The sequence below is a fragment of the Bos javanicus genome, chromosome 25, assembly GCF_032452875.1.
Source record: "Bos javanicus breed banteng chromosome 25, ARS-OSU_banteng_1.0, whole genome shotgun sequence".
Classification (NCBI taxonomy): Eukaryota; Metazoa; Chordata; class Mammalia; order Artiodactyla; family Bovidae; genus Bos; species Bos javanicus.
Genome location: NC_083892.1, coordinates 24,781,689 through 24,804,542, shown reverse-complemented (window position 1 = coordinate 24,804,542; position 22,854 = coordinate 24,781,689). Strand labels below are relative to the sequence as shown.

The 22,854-nt window shown below is 41.6% G+C and overlaps 1 protein-coding gene across 2 annotated transcripts in view; it reads left to right on the top strand.

Moving 5' to 3' along the window:
- The first annotated feature begins 5,938 nt into the window (after positions 1-5,938).
- The window catches only part of NSMCE1 (NSE1 homolog, SMC5-SMC6 complex component), a 35,515-nt gene continuing 18,599 nt past the window's right edge, over positions 5,939-22,854 (top strand). Inside the window, exons 1-2 of one of the 2 annotated variants that reach the window (XM_061401475.1) lie at positions 5,939-6,041; positions 13,229-13,375. In XM_061401475.1, the coding sequence (XP_061257459.1) occupies positions 5,942-6,041; positions 13,229-13,375 (247 nt within the window). In that variant the 5' untranslated portion in view covers positions 5,939-5,941. Of the gene's footprint in view, positions 6,121-13,228; positions 13,376-22,854 lie in introns of both variants that reach the window. The other variant, XM_061401476.1, reaches the window with a different exon arrangement.

Below are 22,854 nucleotides of genomic sequence, written 5' to 3'. Positions count from 1 at the left end.
AAGGGATAATCCAGTTATATTGAAAATTCCCTTCTATATAACAATCCTCGGATGACGCTGGATAAACATGACTGTAACTATATCCCGATTTTATAGTGTCTGTTCCATTATATTCAAAATCTTTATGATCAGATAGAATCAACTTATTTTCAAAAATAATATTCCTCATAAATAGAAAACAAGATAGGCTTTTGGAAAAAAGTTGGAAAATATAAGAAAGTGACAAGAAAAAGTTTACCTATAATCCCTCTATGCTTAGTCGCTCAGTCGTATCTGACTCTTTGTGACCCCATGGACTGCGGCCTGCCAGGTTCCTTTGTCTGTGGGGATTCTCCAGATAAGAATCCTGGAGTGGGTTGCCATGCCCTCCTCATAACTCATAATCCCTCTAATGAGGGATATCCATTGATAATATTTTAGTATATCTTCTTGTTTTCCAGCTTTCTCTCTCTCACTCTCTTAAAATAATCTTCTTTATGGTTTTTCCCCGACCTCAAGTATTCTTTTAAAGCATGATTTTTAGGCTATAAATGTTCTGCAGAATATTAATTGATGCCAGTCATTCTCCTTTTGATCTTTATGGAGACATTTAACTTGTTGCCATTTTCCTCTGAGGGAATTAAGGCTATGATACACTTTGTACAATAACTTTTGTGTCCATCTCTGATTGTGATCTCAGATAGATTTCCAGAAGTGGACTTATGAGGTCAAAGAGCATGGTATGTCTAGACTAGTGATGAGTACAACCAAGATGCCCTTTACAAAGACTGAAGAGCCTACACTGCCTCCAGCAGTGTGCATATTTCCCAATCCATTGTCTGAGTCCTCCTCAGACTCTGAACAGGGATTGTTTTAAAAGTTGACCCGTGAGGGGGTAAAAAGGGCATTCCCTGGTGATCTGGCGATTTGGAAGAACTCTGGGCTTCCACTGCAGGGGGCAAGGGTTCAATCCCTGGTCGGGGAACTAAGATCCCGCCTGCTGCAGTATAGACAAAAATAAAATATAATAAAAGTTGACCTTTGGGGCCTCTCTCCATCCTTATAAGATAAGGTATGAGTAGAGGGGACTTTGCCTTTCTGCTCCACCAACTCATACCCATGACCTCCACTGCATCAAACTTCAAATGTAATGAATTCCCAAATTATGTGAATAATAGATGCTAAAGAGGACTGTCACAAAAAAATGAAAAGGGTTTGAAAAGAGTTTCTAGTCTCCATTGATTGCTATATATTTTTAAAAATAAAAAATATGGTTTTCGTTCTCTTATTTTCACTCTTCCTATGAGAAATTAAAAGAAAGTACAGAAAAGTGAAAGAGAAAAAAACTGCCAGTCATCAATTTTCCCACAATCCAATGTTAACCACTGTTAACATTTTGGCATATTTGTCTTCTTTTTTAAAGTTAATGTTTGGAATATTGTACAAATAATATATGCATATATGGTTTTATTATTTTAAGGTTAGCATATTATAGATACACTTCAAGGTTTCTTTATTTTCTACCTTATCCTAAACCCCCCTCCACCTTCCTAAAGGCCCTCTAGTTTCAGGTTTGTGACAATATTTCCAATCCTTCAAAAGAAAATATTTTTGCATGCACAAATGTATCTCTTGGAAATATAAACTATTACCATGATGCGTTTTGCCAGTTTTGCATCAGTGGTAATTCTGCTGCATTATTTTTGTATCTTGCTTTTTTTTTTAACCCCACTCCATTCTATGCTTCTGAGATTCATCCATGGAAATACTTGTGAGTTAATCCATCCCTTTAAATGTTACACGATTGCCTATTGTACATGAATATTTTGCATTTTCATTTCCCTATTAAAGATATTTTCATTTTTTTTCCTCTGTTGCTAACACTGTGGCAGCAACCCTCTTCAAGAGCACAAGGGAGTTTTTCCTCCACTTAATTTCCTGGAAGTGGAGTTGCTAGATGAGGTTTTTCAATTTCAGTAACACCAAATTGCTCTCCAGAGCAGCTGTAATGTTTACAACTCGACCACATATGTAGTGGAATATCAGTCTCCTCTCACCCTTGGCAACATTTTGTCATTCTTATGGGGGGAAATCGGTATCTCTTTGCTTTTATTTCCAAGTAATGGTAAGGTTGAATATCTTTCTACACACTCTGCAGCCACCTGAATTTCCTCTTCTGGAATATACACTGCATGACTCAGTGTTTGCATCCATATTTGTAATATACATGGAACTGACATTTTCTTTAATTCTGCTGTTTGGTATCAAGATTAGACTAGCCTCATGGAATGTGTTGGATAGACTACTTGATCCTGTTCACATTCCACTGAAGTTTGCATTGTATAGTTCTGTTTTGTTTTTTGGTTTTCGCAATTTTTTGTGTGTATACGTATCATTCCAATAAAATTACCTCGTTCCAGGCATTTTGGCAGTTGGAGTCAATCTTCTATCTTACTTTTTCAGTTGCATCGATGATTGTTGTTCTACTTTTATTCTTTTTGGACCAAGTTTTGTAATTTGCATTTTTGTCAAAAATTACTCCTTTTATCTAGGTTTTCAAATGTACTGACATAAAGCTGTTCATTGTATACTCTGATGTTTTCTAACATTTTTACTCCATATGACTATGGTTTCCATAGTCAATTTCACTTCCTTTTTTCATTTTACTCTTCTTTCTTTGCTTTTAAAAATTTCCTTTTATTGTCTCTTCAGTTTTTATTTTTGTACCTCTTAAACGGAACACTTAAATTTTGTTTTCTTGCTTTGGAATAAGTACCCTTAAGACTATAAATACCCCCTCTAATTGTTCTAGTTAGATCTCACAAGTTTTATGTCAGGCTTTTATTGTCATTTATTTCTAAATATTTTTTAATTTCTGTATTGGTTTTCTTTTCAAGCCATGTGTATTTTTCTGTTTCCAAATGTATGTTCTTTTTCTTTTAAAGATGTATTATAAAATCTTTTAAAGTAAAAAAGATATATAATAAGAAATAAAACAAATAAGCTTAAGAAATAAAACTGAAATGTACACTGATGATTTTCAATTTTATTTTATGTGAGTAATAGATGCATATGATAAAAACCAAATCATTTTGTCTTCCTGGCTCCCTCCTCAGAAGTAACTGCAGTTACTAATTTAAGGTATATTCTGTGAATCAAATGGGTTTCTTTTTGGCTCTCTTTTTGTTGTTGATTTTTAATTTTACTTCGTTGTGGTTTGTGAATACAGTCTGTAGATTCTTTGGAATTTATTGAGGCTTCCTCTGCGGCCACTGTGTTTGAAAAGAACAGATGTGCCAACGTTCTTTGTCTAAAATACAAACCTGACCTCATCACTTCCTCTCTGATAGCGTCTATGGTCCTCAGGTTAAAGACCTACTGCCCCAGCCTATGATTTTGCCCCCAGCTTCCTCGTTAGCCAAACCTTGAGTCATGTCCCTTTGGTACAACACATTTACAGACATGGGACTCATACCTCTGAAGGTCAACTTTCGAAAGAAAGGCTTGTCTTGTAGCAAACAGTCCAAAGTCTGGCACTGCAAAGGTCCTAACAGATATTCATTGAGCGAACTAGAAAATGGACTGTCTTCTGAAGGTGGAGTCACACTGAGACAGGAAGGTCACCCAGTGGGAGGTGGTCACTCCCTTATCAACTCTAATCCTTACTCTCTACTTGCTTCTCCTGAACCCAGCCTGCCTCATGAGACCTCTGGTTACAGCACCCTCTATGTCAATTTCTCAGCCCTTTCCCTCTTCCCTACCTCTGCCTGCCCACCACTGTGGATCACTTCACAGGTCCTCCCACCAATGCCCTCCAGTTCCTTTGCCTTCTACAGTCAGTTGCATAGGCCCAACCAAGACCCACCCCAGGATGAATCCATGCCGAGCTTCTCTTCTGAGGCTCCTGACGTGGGGATGGGAGATTGCGGGAAGGACCAGTCCTCTCTACACATTTATTGTTTCAACCTTAGCTGAAACCTCATTTCTGCATTCTCTTCGGCAAACCTTTTGACTCTGTTCAAGTCCCCTCGCATTTCCCCAGCTCCTTTATTCAGCAGAATGACAGTTTGCTAATTTTGGGAGAAAGTAGAAAATATCAGGGGTGAACCTTTATCAAGTCATTTCAGCTCCTTTCTTCCTGTTTCAGAGTGTCTCTCTTCCTGTCTAGGGTAAAAGTAATCCTTTCTATGTCCTTGACCCCATCCTCTCCTGTCTCCTGTCTCCCCTGTTTTTGTTCTATTTTATTCCTTCTGCTCCTGCATCTCCTCTTCCTAAACCATCTTTCCTAAAAGTAGTCAGCAACCTCCACTTCAGCTTCCATGCATCCACTTCTCCTGGAGGCCAACTAGCTTCCTCCCCTCTCTATGGGCTCTTATTGGCTCTCTGATTCTAAATTAGTGTCACTTCTTTCTTGATCTCTCCAGAATGCTGACGATACTGACCATGCCCTACTTCTCAAAACTCTCTCCTACCTATTTACCCCGACACCATTGTCTTGAATCTCTTTCTTCTCTTTCTACCTCCTTTCTTGGCCCTTCGATCTTGAAATGTCCCCAGCGTTTTCTACTCCTGGTCCTCAGTTTTTATTTCTCCACACACCAGGAAGCACACGATTCATTACAAACAGGTGTAGTCTCTACCAAGCTCTGCACAAACACTGCCATGGGGAAGGGCAGGCTGAGTGTCACTACATTGCCCCACTTTTCAAGAGCTGTCAGATACCTCAGAGTTTTAACTGAAATGCTTCTACTTTAAATAGGGATGATGGGCTGAAACTTTGCCAAAAACTTTGCAGAGTAAATAAAGCATGGACAGTCTCATTAGGGGTGTTCTTTTCTTATTTGACTGCCCCTAAGGCAATTTATAAGGTATGCTTTATTAGTAATGAAAATTCACATTTACTGAGGGTTTACTCTGTGCCAGACACTCTTGTAAGTGGTTTGCATGTATTAACTCATTTAGTCTTCACAACAACCCTATCAACAAAGTGCTATTATTATCCTGCTTTATAGAAGGAGCAAACTGAGGTGGGGAGCTTCAGTACTTTGCCCTGGGTCTCAGAAGTTTTAAGTAGGTTTCAAATCCAGAAGGCCCAGCTCTGGAGCTCAAGCTTTTAACGACTGTACTCTACTGCTTTCCTCCCCGTGTAGATGAGGGAACTGAAGTCCAGACAAACTGAGAAGTTGTCCAAGATCACAGGAGTGGAAAACCCCTCAAGAAGACTTGAAGCTATCATCACAGGGATAGACACTTGTACTTTCTACTGGTCTGTAATCAGTTACCTGTTGCCCCTGCTAGACTGCACGACCAGCACTCAGACCAGGGTCAGGAATACAAATATGTGTAAATTTGAGTGTCCAGGAGATGCAAAACAGTCCTTTCACCTCTATTAATAACGTCATTTACTTCTCACAACAATCCCCAGGTAAGACAGTAGTTAACATTTAGTCACTTCCATGCACCATTATCGCTTTTAAACCTCACAAACACACTGTTTCATTGGTAATATTATTATCCCCATTTGACAGAATAAGAAGCTGAGGCTCAGTGCAGCTCAGTGACTTGCAGAAGATCCGGCAACCAGTACGTGGCAAAGCCAGGATTCTAGTTTAGGCTCTTTGACAACAGAGGCCTCGTTCTTGACCATGGGGCAAACACTATCAGTTCTACAGATAGGGAAACTGCCCCAGGACAGAGCATTCAGTTGTGCCCATGAAATCGAACCCACTAAGTAGGGCACACAGTACTCTTGTTCTTCCTCTTATTGGGCCGCGGGGTGCCACTGCGAGGTGGGAGGCGGAGGACGAGAAGAGGAAGCCCTTTCCCATAAGGTACAGAGAGTCGCGTAGGATGCGCTAACTCCGGACCTAATTGACAGATTCCGCGGCACCATGGCAACGGCGCGGGCTGCAGAACGGAAGTGCGTCACCCTATGGGAGGGCTAGATCTGCGATGGCAACCAATGGGAGCGCCATATCCGCGTTCGCCCCGCCTAGAAGGAGGAGCCGAACCCTCCTTTCTGCCTTCGTCGTCGTCTGTGTGGACTGCGCTTGGGCGCTGTGGTGGGTAATCCGGGCGTCGTGGCGGGAGGCTGAAGGGAAAAGAAAACGGCCGCCTGGAAAGGCGAGGGGCGGGCAGCAGGTGCGGGTCAGGCCCCGGGGTCGGTCCCGTGCTGTGCCACAGGGTGTCGCCGGGGTCCGGGGGCCTGGGGCTTCTCAGTTCCTGGTGGGGAAACTGAGGCCCCGAGAGGGGCAGCAGAGCTAGGCAGGCTGGAAGCTAGGCCGTTACACGCAGACGGACGTTTTAAAGCCGTAATATTAGGTGGAGAAATACTTTAAATCAGAATATTAGTTGTAAAAGCGAAATACAAAATTGACTAATCTGAGTAAGTACGGCCTTCCACTGACCATGGTTTCAGTCTTGACAGCCTCTATGCTTCCCCACTATTTTGGGTACAGAACTTATTACTTTGTACAAGTGCGCAGCTCCTTATTTCAAAGCCCTGAGGCTACATGTGTTCAGAATCCCGAATTTCTCGAATTTTCCAAAGGTAATGTGCATACATTGTAGGTCCTGTCATATCTTCAGCAGGGTCTTGAGCAGTGTCTTGTAATCTGATACTTTTTTCTCAGCTAAATATATGCATATGTACACTTATGTATGGGGGTAAATAACAACCCTAAATAATCTCACCTTAGGTTAGATCAGGTTTTCAAACTTAAAAGATTTGCTTTTGAGAATGTGTTCGATTTGAGAATTGCAGAGAAGGGACCTGGATGATAATTTTATTGTTCACTCATATTTCTTGAATATTTGAACCGAGGGTGTCAGAATTCCTAACTCTGCTTTTGTATGGTCACTCCCTGTCTCCATTACTAAATCTGTTGCCTTCTTCCCTCTCAGCCTGAGGCTCCTCATCTGTAAAATAGGATCATGCTTTCTTCATAAGATTCTGACAAAGATGAAATGAGACTGTGCCCATGAAGCATTCACACTGTGTCTGACACTTGGCACAGGTGGTTATGTTTGAGATTTTCTTATTCCACAAACTTCTATTTATAAATTATTTGGGTAGGTAATACATATCCATGGTTAACCCCTGCCCCCTTCATAGAGGCAACTGACTTCTCTGCACAAACAAGCCTTATGTATTTTTCACCTTCACTTCCCCCACTGCTTTTCCCCCAGATTATAGCACTGTATATGGTTCTGTACCTCTTCCTGCTTATTAGCATTAATTTTGGCTATTCCTTAACATACTTATATCATTTTCTTTTTTTATTAAGATAGTAACACACAACTATAAAATATATGTTTGAAGAACAAAAGTACAGTGACCATCCACCACCTAGTTAAGAAATAGAACATCATTTTCTCAAAGCCTACATTAAATTCTTTTCTTCCCTCCCCAAAGATAACCACTGCTCTGAGTATTGTGTTATCATGCCCTTGTTCTTCTTTGTAGTTTTTAGTATTATCTCATGAATGCAATGTATGGTTTTTGGATTTAATATAAATGGGATCCAAATATATATTTTGTGTGACTTGATTTTTGCACATAATGTTATGTCTAAGAGATGCATCCATATTGCCATGAGTAGCTCTACTTCATTGCTGCTTTGAATTCCATGGTATGTTTATAAATGCTTTTATGTAGATATTCTTGAAACTGTTGCCAGATTTTTGCTGTTACAGCATGCTACTTTTACCTTAGGAAGTTTATAAACCTACTTCCTGAGGTAAATGAAAGCTTCTGTAAGGCATATACCTACGAGTGGTTTTGTGGGGATATCAGATTTGCTAATGTTATCAAATAAACATCTGAAGTAATTATAAGGGCTTATACTCTCACCAGCAGTTGATGCAAGTTTCAGCCTCAGCCATTCTTAAGAATATATGCCTGTCTGGTGATGGATAAAACATTAATCACTATGGTTTTAACATTCATTTGCCTGTTGAGAGAGTGAACATTTCTTATCTTAATTTATTAATCACTTGTGCATTCTCTTTGTAAAATTTTCCATGTTCATTTTTCTCTTCCAGTTGTCTTCCTCTTACTGATTTGTAAGAGTTTTTTTTTTTTTTTTTTTTTAAATCTCATTATGGATCTTTTGTGGTTTAAATGTGTTTCAAATATCTTCTAGTTTGAGCTTGTCTTCTGTTTCTGACTCCCCTGCTTTCTGTTTTTGGTGAGCAAAGTTCTTAATTTTAAGAAAGTCGATTTATCAGTGTATTGTATGGTTTGTTTTTTTCGTATCTTTTAAAGAAGTCCTTCCCTACCTTTGGGTCCTAAAGATAAACTCCTGTGTTGTTGTCTAAAAGTTTTATAGTGTTCCTTTCTTATGACCTTAACCCTCAAGAATTGGTTTTTGTGGATACTGTGAAATAAGGGTCTAATTTTATTTTGTTCATGTATGTATAATGGGCTGTCCTGGCACCTTTCATTGAAAAGTGCGTTGCCCTGGAGTTCCATTTCTGCAGCATGCAAAGTATCCATATATATACCCTTTTCTATTCCTTAGTTGTCTGTTCTGTTCCATTGGCCTTGTTTGTCCATTTCTGTACTATTATCACAACTTTATTATTATTATCACACTTTTTTCATTACTCTAGCTGTATATATTCGGAGAAGGCAATGGCACCCCACTCCAGTACTCTTGCCTGGAAAATCCCAAGGGCGGAGGAGCCTGGTAGGCTGCGGTCCATGGGGTCGATAAGAGTCAGACACGACTGAGTGACTTCACTTTCACTTTCATGCATTGGAGAAGGAAATGGCAACCCACTCCAGTGTTCTTGCCTGGAGAATCCCAGGGACGGAGGAGCCTAGTAGGCTGCAGTCCATGGGGTCGCACAGAGTCGGACACGACTAGCGACTTAGCAGCAGCAGCAGCTGGATATTAAGTCTTGGTGCCTGGTATGACAAGTCCTCCAGGAATGTCTTTGCCATTTTGTGTTTACATTTTCCATTTACATTTTAGAATCATCTTGTCAAATCACACAGTCATGCCCACCAAGCCTGTTAGGATTTTGGTTGGAATTGTTTTGATTCAGTTACATTGGATCAATTTGAATTTTGAAGTGACTGCTTTTAACTTTCATCCTTAAGTGTTCTGTGTGCTGTGGTTTTTGTAGATGTCATTTAGTAAAGGAAGTTTCCTTTTATGCCAAGTCTGTTAAAAGTTTTTATATGAACGAATGTTGAATTTTATTAGCTATTATTTTCTGCATCTATTAGGATGATTGTGTGCTTTTTCTCCTTTATTCTGTTAATGTGATTGTTAATGTTGTTGTTTAATTGCTAGGTCGTGTCCAGCTCTTTTGCGACCCCATGAACTGTAGCCCGCCAGGCTCCTCTCTCTATGGGATTTCCCAGGCAGGAGTACTGGAGTGGGTTGCCATTTCCTTCTCTGGGGGATCTTCCCAACCCAGGTTGCTCACATTGATTTTGTCCCCTGACCTCTCCAGCTTTATTGAGTATTATTGACAGATGCCATTTGATTGACTTTCAGTGTTAAACCCTTGCTTGATGACAACATATCATTCTTTTTGTGTTGCTGGATTCGGTTTGTTAATGTTTTTGCTTAGGCCTACTGCATCTGTGCTCATGAAAAATATTGAACTTTTCATTTTACTTTCTTTTGACGTCTTTGGTAGGTTTCTGTGCCCGACTTATGTCAGCCTTATCAGATGCTTTGGGGACAGCTTGCTCTTTTTCCGGCTCTGTGATAGTTTGTGTAACATTTGAAATTATTTGTTTCTAGAATACTTGGTAGAACTTCTTGATAAATCCATTGGGACCTGAAGTTTTCTTTGTGGGAAGATAAATTTCTCGTAAAATGTCTATAATGGTTCTAAAATTGTTTACGTTTTAAAATAATCTTTAGTTTTGAATGAATTCTTGTGACTTTATACATATTTAAAATTCAGATTAATTTGTCTATAATATCTTTTTAAAACGTTTGTGTCTGCATTTGGTTTCCCTTTTTCATTCCAAATGTTATTTATTTATAAATTTTCTCTCCTTGAAAAATCTTGTCAGAGGTTTGTCACTTAATTATTTTTTTCAAAGAATAATTTTAGTTCTGTTGATCTTTTCAGATATGTACTTATTTTCTATTTCATTAGGTTCTGGTCTTTGTTTTTTTTTTGTTCTTTAACTTTCTTTGTATTTAATTTGCTGTTATTATTTTTATAGCTTCTTGATATGGGTGTCTAACTCACTAATTTTCATGCCCTCCCCCCTCAAGTATATATAAAAATTTAAGGCTGTTAATTTCTTCTGTTTTAGTTTCCTTCCACTGGTTTTCTGTGTGTAATATTTTGTTATTTTCAGTTCAAAATATTTTCTACTTTCCATTAATAATTCCTCTTTAACAATGGCTTATTGAGGAGTATGTTTCTTAAATTCTAAACAGCTTTTCTAGTTTTCATTTCTGGTTTCCACCTGTCTTGCACTGCTGTCAGAGAACATATTCTGAATGAGACCAGTCCTTCATAGTTTGCTGAGACTTGCCTTCTGGCCCGTATGTGCCAGTTTGCAAAATTATTCTGAGTATGCTTAAAGATTCTGTATTCTGTTGCTGTTGGGTGCAGTGTTTTATGCATGTCCATCGGATTAAGCTTTTTGCTGCGTTTTACAAGTCTTCTCTATAAACTTACAGATTCTTTTTATTCATTTTATCAGTGATTGAGAGGACTATGTTAAAATCTTCCACTACAGTTATGGATTTATATGTTTGTTTTTGTAGGTCCGATTATTTTTGCCTTAGCTACTTGGAGGCTCTGATATTAGGTGCTTAAATATTTAAAATTGTTAGAGCTTCTTTGGAACCGAACCTTTGTATCATTTTATGGGGACCATCTTTATTTCTAGTAATAATTTCTGCCCTAAAGTCTATTTTGTGTCATATTAATATTTGGTTAGTTGGTATATTTTCCTATCCTTTTACTGTAAATTTTTTGGCATTCTTATGTTTTAGAAGTAACTTCTATGTCATATAGCTAGGTTTTATTCATTATTCAATTTGGTAAGTTTTTGATCTAACAGCCTGGCTGTATCATCTATTTAAAGACCCATAGTTTCTAGAATAAAAGTCCACAGAATATTCTGTTCTTATCCCTGGAACAACCACTGACAATTAAGGGTGTACTCAGTACTAAAACGGACTTCCCGGGTGGCTCAGTGGTAAAGAATCCACCTGTCAATGCAGGAGACGTGGGTTCGATCCCTGGTTGGAAAGATCCCCTGGAGTAGGAAATGGTAACCCACTCCAGTATCTTGCCTGGGAGATCTCGTGGACAGAGGAGCCTGACTTGCTACTGTCCACGGGGTCGCAGAGAGTCAGACATAGCTGAGCAACTGAGCATGCACACACAGTACCTAAAAATTGAATGAATGAATGAAGATATCCTATCCTAATGACAGGAAATACACTTGGCAGGACTTGAGCACTTTCTGGAGCTGAGTCAACCCCAGAGAAGAGGAGGATCAGAGTTTGAAGATTAGGTCTGTGGTGTCTCTATGTCTGCGTGGACTGTAACACCGGAACCAATGATTCCGAAAGGAGGACTGCAGGGAGGAAAAGGGTTGAGGAAGGAGAAGGTGGGTCCAGCTGAGGGGTTGGTTGAGATTGAGATGCTGGTGAGATATACTTGAGGGTAGCTAGCAGGCAGGCAGAGGGGCTGGTCGTGAGATAGTGTGTCTTCTTAGTTTTGAGGCTTAGCCAATGATGCCTTTAGAAAGAAGAGTAACCTGCGTATCTCCTGGTCCTAGTTCTTGGCAGACCATTGGTAGTCATATTTCATTTAAACTTCATCATATGTGTTAAAGATAGTATTATCCCCATTTTATAGATTAAAAGACTGAGGTTAAGCATATTAGCTAAACCTCTGTTTATTCTGTGTTACATTTCCCTAAGGTAATAGCAACTTTCTGATAAGATCATGGCGTCATGAGAAGTGGATATTAAAACCTCAGGATTCCAAGCCCCTCTGCAGTCAGAACTTCCAGAAAAGACCTGGAGATCTGCATTTGTAATACACAAGTTGGGTGATTCTTACGATCAGGCGAGTCTGGCAAGCACTGGTCTCGGAGCCCTCCGTCTAGTTCTAAATAAACCCCAGGTCTTACCCCTGCACTGCACCACCTCTCTGTGGCAGGAACAGGTTTTTAGATCAGACTTGTGCCTTTTTTTTTTTTTTTTTTAATCAAGGCTCCTTTTATCAGCTCTGATCTTTGTGGTTTGTGGAAAGATAGCGTTTTAGTAGAGAGCAAGGAGATTTTCACAACACCCTGCAGTCCCAGCACAACAGTTGTTTTATCAGTGGTTTGGGAGAGGAGAGGGAAACCAGCTCTTATTGTTTCCTCGCAGCTCTCTAAGCAGTGAACGTTATTCTAATTTTATAGTGAGAAATGGGACCTCAGCTAAATTTATCCCAGACCATAGACCTGGTGGGAGGTTGAGCCAACTTTCAGACTTGGAATTGTCTACTAGTAAAAATGGCTAACTTTTTTTTTTTTAATAGCATTTAGACTGTTACCACCAGGCTTCTATATGTATATTTTAAATTGAGGTATAGTTGTTATACAATATTTTAAGTTTCAGGGGTACAACAGAGTGATTCACAACTTTTAAAGGTTATACTCCATTTATAGTTGTCACAGGCTGTTACGTTCTTTGTTCGTTTATCCTCATAGTAATTCTAAGGAGGATGTTTCTGTCATTCTCACTTAACAGATCAGACGCTGAAGCGCGTAGAGGGTCCATTTCCCCATTTCACACCCCTCTGTGGTGGAGCAGCCTGGGAACCCCGGCGTTCTGGCTGCTTCCAGAGTCCATTTTTTTCACCAGTTGTTGTTGTTTAGTTGCTAAGTTGTGTCCGACTTTTGTGACCCCATGGACTGTAGCCTGTGCGGCTCCTCTGTCCATGGGATTTCCCAGGCAAACACACTAGAGGTGGGTTGCATTTCCTTCTCCAGGGGATCTTCCCAATCCAGGGATTGAACCCACGTCTCCTGCATTGGCAGGCAGGTTCTTTTCCACTGAGTCACCAGGGAAGCTCAAGCTTCTTACCTCTGCACAGTACTAACGTGCGTCGTCCCTGACGTGTGTCCTTTTCACCTTTTTACTAATCAGCATGATGAACTTGATTCTAGAAACTATCACAAACTTGTAAATTGGAACGAAGCATGGCGTATCACTTCTGGTGTGCTCGGACGTGACTGGATTTCCTTTGCTTCCTTTTTTAGCTCCTCCATCCATGCAGGGCAACACGAGGAGAACGGGTGTCATGACTGATGTCCACCGGCGATTCCTGCAGCTGCTGATGACTCACGGTGTGCTGGAAGAGTGCGACGTCAAGCGCTTGCAGAAGCACTGCTATAAGGTCCATGACTGTGAGTATCCTGCCCTGCTCCCAGGCTGCTCTGCTGCCGTGTGATCAGGGACTAGTGACGTTGGACCCACACCGCGCACCCAGTCTGCCCATACTCCTGACCTGGGCGTTCAGGTTTCACCAGCCCATCTTTCTCATCTTCAACTCTTGATTTTTTTTTTTTAAAGTAGCTCTGACGTTTAGCCCAGTGGCTAAGAACCTGGACTCTGATGGCTGGATAGTCGTGGTTCATACTAAAGCTCTAGCGCCTTCTCCAGTCCGAGTTTCTTCACCTCTGAAATGAGAATGTTTGTTTGTACTTGGCACCCGGGGTGGCTCAGAGGCTTAAGAGACATGATACGAACTACACATCTGGCATGGGAGGCGCTCAGGTGGCTGTGGACGTAAGAGGGCAGCTTCGCACAGTGGTGGAGGGCACAGCCTTAGACTTGGCCCAGCTGGTAAAGTTCACCCCTGCCTTGTGCCAGCTGTGGGCCTTGGGAGCGTCTTCTCAGTGGGTTGTTGGGAGAAGCGAAGATAATACACGTGGAGCACTTAGAGACAGGACCTGGTTTCAATAACTGGAGGTCTCAGTAGAAGCAAGAGGATCCATTTGGACAGATCAGTGAAACCCACATTCATAGATCTTACTCAGCTGAATGTCAGTGTGGGTAGATCTCATTGAGTGAAAAAGTTGGTAAATTATACCTATTGTACTTGTGCTAAGTTTTTTGTAAGACATAACGATCTTTATTGTTCGTGAATACATACATCTGCGTGTAAAAATCTAAAAGTGGACTCTCAAAGGATGTGGGGTGTGCTGTAAGGTGCTTATCTTTGGGGAGAGGAGGAGGGGGATCATTTTGTCATTAGAAATCAATGGACACCTCATTGTCTATTTTGTTCTTTGAAAAAGAAAAAGACTTGAAGTAAACATGGGATTATTAGGATAGTGTAGTGGTTGTCCTGATTAACAGGAATAAGTGTTTTTTTATTGTACGTTTTTGTCTTTCTGTAGTTTTGTGAGTTTTTTTGGCTGTATCAGCCCTTAGTTGCGGCATGAAGGCGCTTCCTTGTGTCACGCAGGATCTTTCATTGCGATGCGCGGACGCTCTAGTTATGGTGTTTGAGCTCAGTAGTTGCAACAGTCAGGCATAGTTGCTCTGCGGCTTGTGGGATCTTAGTTCCGCGAACAGGGATCGGACCCACATCCCCTCCTCCCGCCCTGCATTGCAAGGCAGATTCTTAACCACTGGACCACCGGGGAAGGCCCTCTTTGGATATTTTTAATTTTCAAAGGAAATAGCTAAGCCAAGAGGGCTGGGGTAAGGTGTGAGCGGGGCACTGGGGACACTGGTCAAGGGACCTGAGACTAGCTGCCTTGTTAGAGAACCGTAGTCTGTGTTGTGACGGAGGCAGAAGCCAGGTCCCCAGGAGCTGAGGGGGGAAGAGCAGTAAGGGAAGACAGGGAATACAGAGCAGTGTCCTTCCCGATGTGCAGGAGGAGGCGGACAGAAGGGGGTGGCGTTTAGAGAGGAGGCAGGGTTTGAAGTGGCTGGTCTGCTGATATGTTCATGGGAAATCCTGGGAGCTGGATGGTGCATGGCAACAAGTTAAAAAACTTGGAGGGGCCCTCAGTAAGGAATCCCTTTAAACTCCACTTGATCCTTTGTGTCCAAACTTAATTGACGTATGAACCTTGGGAAACTCTGGACAAGAACATACGCTGTGTGGGAAGAGAACATGTTCTTGTGGTGTGTAGGTTTACAGGTTATGAAGAGCCCATAATTGTACTCCATAGTCGTGGGTTTTTTTGTTCGTTTGTTTTTGTTTTTTAATTCTGTGGACATTGCAGACCTTCTGGAAGGATTTGAAGCAAGACAGTGACATAGTTATTGCTGTGCTTGAGACTTCCCTCCTGGTGAAAATATATCTGCTCTGATTGCCTGTACCGTGGTGGATCGGGGTCTTTGGTGAGAGCCTCAACCCTCTCCAGTATTCTTGCCTGGAAAATCCCATGGGCAGGGGAGCCTGGCCAGCTGCAGTCCACGGGGTTGCAAAGAGACATGGCTGAGTGACTCATACTTTCACTTTTCCTTTACAGAAGTGGAATATTACACCTATTAAGCTCCCCTCTCTTGCTCTTTAAAAAATACAGCAGGACTTTAACCTGGCCATGAGTGTCCTTCAGCGATAGGCAGAGTCATGTTTTTCTTAATCTTACCTATGTGACCGTTTCTTCTCTCTTTTAGTTTGTTATCTAAGTCCTGACTGTGAGCTTTATTGTTGATGGGGAAGTTTCAGAGCTGACTGTAAGGAGCTGTATGATGCCTCAGTACTAAGAATGAAAGTGTTTTTGCCTTTATTTGACCTTTAAAGTTGTCATGACCTAATTTAGGAAAGTCCTGTAAAATGTGTCTAGGAATTGATTTATTCTTCACATTTCATGTACCATTTCTGTTCATCAAGATCTGGTCATGGCTAGGATAGTCAGGATAGAACTGCAGATGTGTTCTCCCATCTTTCATTAAAAAAAAGGAGAGCGAGAGAGAAAAGCTTGTTTTTAAGTGTCAGTGTTATTTGAGAGATTAATATCCCCAAGGGATGATGAAAAGAAATCATCTAAAATTAAGTAAAAGCTTAGAAGACCAATATTATTAATCTCCTATCATTTGAAGAGATTCCTAGGAAATTCCCCATTTACCAACTAGAAAAATGTTTAGGTCCTCAAAGGAGGACGAAGCAAAGAAGTCATTGAAACTGCAAGTTATTCTTGCAGTTTCCCGTAGCGTTTGTCCCTTTTATCAAAACACTTCCTAATTTGGGCTCCCCTGTTACTGTCATTAGGGGAAGACCAATTCCCCACATCTCTTGGCTAGTAAAGAATTATTATTATTATTATTTTTTTGACATCCTGGTATGAAGCCTTGGCCTTTCTTCCTGGCACTGGAGCAGCTTCAATTTTGGCCCAGGGCTTGTGTGCAAGCATGTGGCCATCCGGCAACACTTCCTGAGACTCCCCGGTGGGCCAGGCCTCTGGGCAAGGGCTGATGACACAGAGATAAACTTTACTCTGGGTTTTGTGAGTCATGTACACACAATCAGACAAGTTCAGTGTAAGCCCCCTAGATGGGCGTAGGTACAGGAGGCCTGTGGAGTGCTGGTGAAGACTTGTACTGGAGGATTTCCCCTTTTGACCGGGTTAGAGCAACAGGGACTCTTTACTTTCCTGTCTGAAGCAATTGAAAAATGGACAAAATACTTGCAACCCTGAACTTTAGTCAGTGAAGGACAGTGATCTCTTGAGAGGTGAGCAATGAGGGTTTTTTCCATCTTGACACCAAATACTCATCATCATTTTTTTTTTCCCCCCAACACTACCTTCCCAGTTCTCTGCATACCAACTGGGTATGCAGTGTTCAGTGTCCAAGAACTCAGTTCAGTTCGGACACTATGTACCTGGAGTTAGGTGTCAGATCCCACCAGTGAGGGAGGGACTTAGTCCCATGAGATTGCACCTACTTCCTGTGCCAGTTGCAAGTCCTGAGCCACCCATTCTTCTGACTGACTGACTGTAAATCAAGGGTTCTCATGACACCCTCCTCAGGTTCAATACTTTGGTAGAATGGGTCTTAAAACTTAAAAAAACATGTTACTTGCCTTTGCTGGTTTATTATTTGTCTGACTGTTTGCATCCCCAGGGACTGTAGCCCACTAGGCTCCTCTGTCCATGGGATTCTCCAGACAAGAATACTGGAGTAGGTTGCCATTTCCTCCTCCAGGGGATCTTCTCAAATTAGAGATTGAACCCACATCTCCTGTGTCTCCTGCACTGCAGGTGGATTCTTTATCCATTGCACAATTGGGGAAGCTTTTTAAGTTTATTGTAGAGGATATAACTCAAGAGCAGTTGTACAGATAAGATGCAAAGCCAGGCTCTGGGAGGCAGGGGTGGTTTGGAACCTCCGTGCCCTCTCTGGGTGCTCTACCCTCTTAGGGCCTTGATGTGTTCACCGTCAGAGAAACTCTCCATATCTCAGCATTTAGGGATTTTTTAGTGCAGGTTTTATCACATAGGTGTGATTGATGAAATCATTGGCTAGTGGTGATTAGCTCAATCTCCACTCCCCAGATTTGTGGAATGAGGCTGAAAGTTCCAAGCACCAAATCAAGGCTTGGTCTTTCTGCAAGCGGCCCTCATCCTGAAGTTAGTTAGGGACCTGCCAAGAGTCATCTCATTAGAACAAAGGACCTGCCTGTCACCTTGTCACTCAGGCAATTCCAAGTGTTTTAGGAACTGTGTACCAGTAACCAGGGACAATGACCAAGGATCTTTCTTACACCACAGGGAAAAGGGGGGTGAGCACTACAGTTGCCTCCACTCACTGCCATGAGAGCGTCTTCAGGCCATGGCACAGGGGGACCAGGCAGAGCCAGACAGACTCTCTGAGTTGAGGAGGAGCTGAGAGCTCAGGAGATGAAAGCAGCTAGGGTTTGCAGGACAGGGTACTGGAGAAGAGAGGTGCATGGAGACAAGAGTAGAGATCTGCAGAGCACCCCTCCACTCCTGTCAAGGGTCGAGCTGAGAACTGATCAGCAAGGAGCTCCCTGAAGCTAAGGAAAGAAACACTTGAGAAAAAGCATTAGGGAAGCAGTGTGGGATTTTCACATGGGGCTGGGAATAGTGCCTGTTCCAGGCCCAGATGGCTTCCCTGGTGAATTCTACCAGACCTTCAGGGAACAAGTAATACCAGTTCTACCTTAGCTCCTCCAGAAAACTGAAGAGAACACTTCCCAACTCATTCTGTAAGAGTTGCATTATCCTGATACTAAAACCGGATAGATACTGCAAGGAGAGAAAACTAAAGACCAAGATCCCTCATAAATGTAGATACTAAAGTTCTTTTTATCTATTTATTTTTGGCCATACTGGGTCTTTGTTGCTGTGTGTGGGCTTTTGCTACTTGTGGCCTGTAAGTTTCTCGTTGCCGTGGCTTCTCATCTCTTGTGGAGCACGGGCTCCAGGGCACGTGGGCTTAAGTAGTTGTGGTGCATGGGCTCAGTAGTTGTGGCTTAGTTGCCCTGAGGCTTGTGGAATCTTAGTTCCCCGACCAGGGATCAAACCCATGCCCCTTGACTTGGCAGGTGGATTCTTAACTAGACCACCAGGGAAATCCCTGTAGGTGCTAAAATTCTAAACACAATTTTTGCCAGTTTCATTCAGCAATATGTAAAAAGGATGATATGAAATGACCAAGTAGGGTTTACTCCAAGCATGCAAGGGGTAAGCACTTGAAAATCAGTCAGTGTAGTAATTCACTATATTAGCAAACTAAAAAAGCAAAACCGTAAGATCATCTCAGTAGGTGCAGAAGAAGCATTTGACAAAATCCAGTTATCTTTGCTGACATGATGAAGCAGAAGTCTCTTACAGAAAACCAATGAGATCCTCCTGAGCAGGGTGTAAGCAAGATAAACAGGACCTCAAGGCTTAGAGCAGGAGAGAGGAATCAACAACTGTCTTCACAGAGTTGAAATATCTAAAGTCTATTCTGATTTGAAAAAAAAAAACCTTCAACGAATAAATAGGAAAGGAAGGGAATTTCCTTAACCCAATAAAGGGGATCTATGTAAAACTACAGCTAGTATACTTAATTGTAAGAGACTGAATACTTTCCCCTTGATTTCAGGAGCAAGACAGGAGTGTCTGTTCTCATCATTTCTGTTCGTCATTGTACTAGAGGTTCTAGCCAGTGCACTCAGGCAAGGAAAAATAAAATAAAGGCATCCACATTGGAAAGGAAGAAGTAAAATTGTCCATTTCCAGACGTGCTCATCTGTGTATTACAAAATCTGATGGAATCTTTGAAAAAGCTACCAGAACTGATAAGTGGATCTAGTAAAGTTGCAGGTTGCAAGATCAGTATACAAAAAATCATTTGCATTTTTTATGTGTTAGCAGTGAATCATCAGAAATTGAAAAAAATTTTTAAAGCACCAAATTTATATAGCATCAAAATATGAAATACTTAGGAATAAATCTGACAAAAATTTGTAGGGAGCCCTGTAAACTGGAAATCCTAGAATACTGCTGAGAAAAATTTAAAAAGAGCTAAATAGACACACCATGTTCATGGGCTGGAAAATTCAGTATTGCTAAGATACCAGTTTTCCTCAAAATGATATGTGTTAATACATTCAACTCAATATCACTCAGACTGAAATGATTTGGTGGCATTTCAGGGGACTTCAGGGAACTCTGATCCTTGATGTCTCAGCACAGAAAGAATCCAGCGAGAGGCAAAGTGATAGGTAAGAAGTGATTTATGAGACTAGGATGCTTGTGAGGCTTACAGATGGGCCAGCAAGAGGGTGGCATGTGCCGAGGACTTAGTGGGCTCCAGTTTTATAATCACAGAGAAGTGGGAAGGAGTTGAAAGACTACCTTCTTCCTTATTCTTGAGTAGATATCATGCTTCCCTTATCAGCTTCTCCAGGTTGGGCAGGGGAGTTTTTCTTGTTGCTACATGGTCAAGCTGGGACTTGTCATGGCACAGTGGAAATGAGCAAAAAGGTAGTAACATATGCTAAAAATTGTAAATCATTTCAGGTTTTAGTATAATGTCACTGTATTCTTAGATTTTTAGTTTTGGTGCAAGCAGAGGAGTGTGTCCTAGGAATCATTAGCTCACGGGCAGGATGTGGGTCTCATGCCACCACTGTTGTAGTGTTGTTATTTTAGGGTGGGTCTCATGCTCCTGCTGCATGGTTTTGTTGCTAAGCAAGCCTTCTTGGTTTTGTGGTCAAGCAAACCTGCTTTCTTGAGTGATCGTTAACTTACGGGGGTCTCCCATACTTCTTGCTTTATTTACAGTCCCCTGAAAAGTGAAAGTCGCTCAGTCGTGTCCGACTCTGGCCTGGTAGACTGTAGCCTACCAGGCTCCTCTGTCCATGGAATTCTCTAGGCAGTAATACGGGAGCGGGTGGGTAGCTGTTCCCTTCTCCAGGGAATCTTACTAACCCAGGGATGGAACCCAGGTCTCCCACATTGCAGGTGGATTCTTTACTGTCTGAGCCACCAGGGAAGCCCTACAGCCCCCTAGTGGGATTAACTGTTTAATTATCTACTTTTTCCCTTTACTCTGTTCCTATCAGAATTCCAGCAGGGTCTTTTTTTTTTTTTTTTTGTAGAAATTGAAAAGCTGATTCCAAAATTCACATGGCAATCCAAAGAATCAAAAAGAGCAAAAACTGTTTTGAAGAAGTCAAACTTAGGGTTATTAATGCTAATTAATTATCTGATTAATTAGGTTAATTAGGTCAGTTAAGATGACCTGATTTTAAGACATTCTATAACTACTATATCAAGACAGTGTGGTATTGGCATAAAGAAAGATCTACAGGTCAGTGGAATACAATAGAGACAGCTGATTTTTGATAGACATGCGAAGGCAACTCAGGGAAAATAGTCTTTTCAAAAAACAATGCTGAAATAATTAGATATCCATCTTCAAAAAAGTGAACCTGAGCCAACTTTGCACCGTATATAAATGTTAAGATTAATCATATACCTAAACATAAAACCTAACACTATCACACTTCTAGAAGAAAATATAGGAAGAAACCTTCATGACCTTGGATTAGGCAAGATTTCTTGGATATGATCCATAAGAGAACGAATTAATAATTGCACTTCAAAATTTTAAAATTCTGCTCTTTGAAATATACTTAGTGCTTAGAGAATGAAAAGACAAGCCAAATACTGAGAGAAAATATTTGCATATCACATATCTGATAAAGGGTTTGTATCCAGAATATATAGAGGACTCTCAAAACTCAACACTTAGAAAAATACAACCCAATTGAAAAAGGGACAAAAGACTTGAACAGACACTTCACCAAAGAAGTTCTGTGGATGGCAGACAAGCACACGAAAAGATGCTTATCCTTTCATTAGACCTTAGGGAGATGCAAACTAAAACCACAGTGAGAGACCACTAAATGCCTGTCAGAATAGATGTGGTTTAAAAGACTGCGTATCATGTGTTGGCAAGACAGCGGAAGAACTGGAGCACTCACCTCCTGTTGGGTATAAGATGCTATAGCCATCTTGAAAAACAGGGCGGCAGTTTCACGACAGCTATTTCTCTCTCATGTATTTGTTTTTAGGCTCAAGAAATGAAGATATATGTCCACACAAAGGCTCACGCCTAAGTCTTCAGAGTAGGTTTACTTGTAATGGCCCCAAAATGGAAAAAAAAAAAAAACCTAATTGTCCCATCGACAGGTGAACTGATACATGGACTGTGGTGTTATCCATCTGATGGTGGGTTCTACTTAGCATTAAAAAGGAACGAACCATTGCTATGTGCTACGTTATCAATGAATCTCAACATGGTCATGCCCAGTGGGGAAGCCAAGCAAAGGGGAGTATATACTGTATGAATCCATATATACACAGTTCTGGACAGCTCATACTTAGCTGTAGTGAGAGAAAGGAGTTCAGCGGTCTCCTGGGGATATGGCGCAGGGGAGGGTAGTGAGGGGTGGGAGAGGGATGACACACAGACATGAGGAGACTTGTAAGTGGTGACGGATATGCTTAGTATGTTGATTGTCGTGGTGGTTTCAAGGGTCTTACTAAATTGTGCCCTTTAAACTTGTAGGTGAATTGTATCTGAACAAAGCTGTTTAAAAAAAATCTGCATTTAAACCAGCTTTGCTACTTGGTAGCTGTGTAACCTTGATCAAGTCACTCAACCCCAGAGCTTTATGAATGGAACATGCGGCATGTGTTCTGTGGCCTGTCAGTGCCGTGTAGGGAAGTCAACAGGTTTCCAAAATGTAGCTCATTCTCTTGGTCTCATAAGACCCTGTGTCATCAATGTGGGACTCAATGAACATAGATGCAGCATTCAGGAGAAGTATTCTTTCTGCTTACCTGGAGAGGCCCCCTCCTCAAAGTGAGGAGGCCCCCTCCTCAAAATGACTCCCAAGACAGTTGGCGTTCAGTTTCCTAAAAACAAAGCAAGCGTGGAAACCTGAATTTTGAAGCCTTTGTAAGAGGCCCAGGAGCCCTTGGGGAGTAGGTATTTCCTCCTGATGATGCTGTCAGGGAGTGGTGTTGCCCACCTTGGGGGATTGAAGGGGCCCCGAATCGGAACCTGACTCTTGGTTGGAATGTGTGGCTTTAAGGGCAGAAGCAAAATGTCACCACGGTCCACAGTTTCATGGCAACAAGTCTCTCAAAGTTACTTGCCTTGTTAAACTCTGGGGGCTGGTCTTTCTGGTTTTGTGTGGTTGAACGTGTTGAGTTTTAGGAAATCATTGGGTGCAGCCTCCTTGTCTTAAGAGCAGGAAGTAGAAATCCCTGGAGTGTGGATTGCTGTGCGGCCCCTTCTCACACAGTGGCTCTGGGCTCCCCCCTCCACTGCCCTGTGCTGCCTTCCACATTAGCGCCAGATTCACTGAGGGCCTGCCTGGATTGAAGCTCCTAGCCTT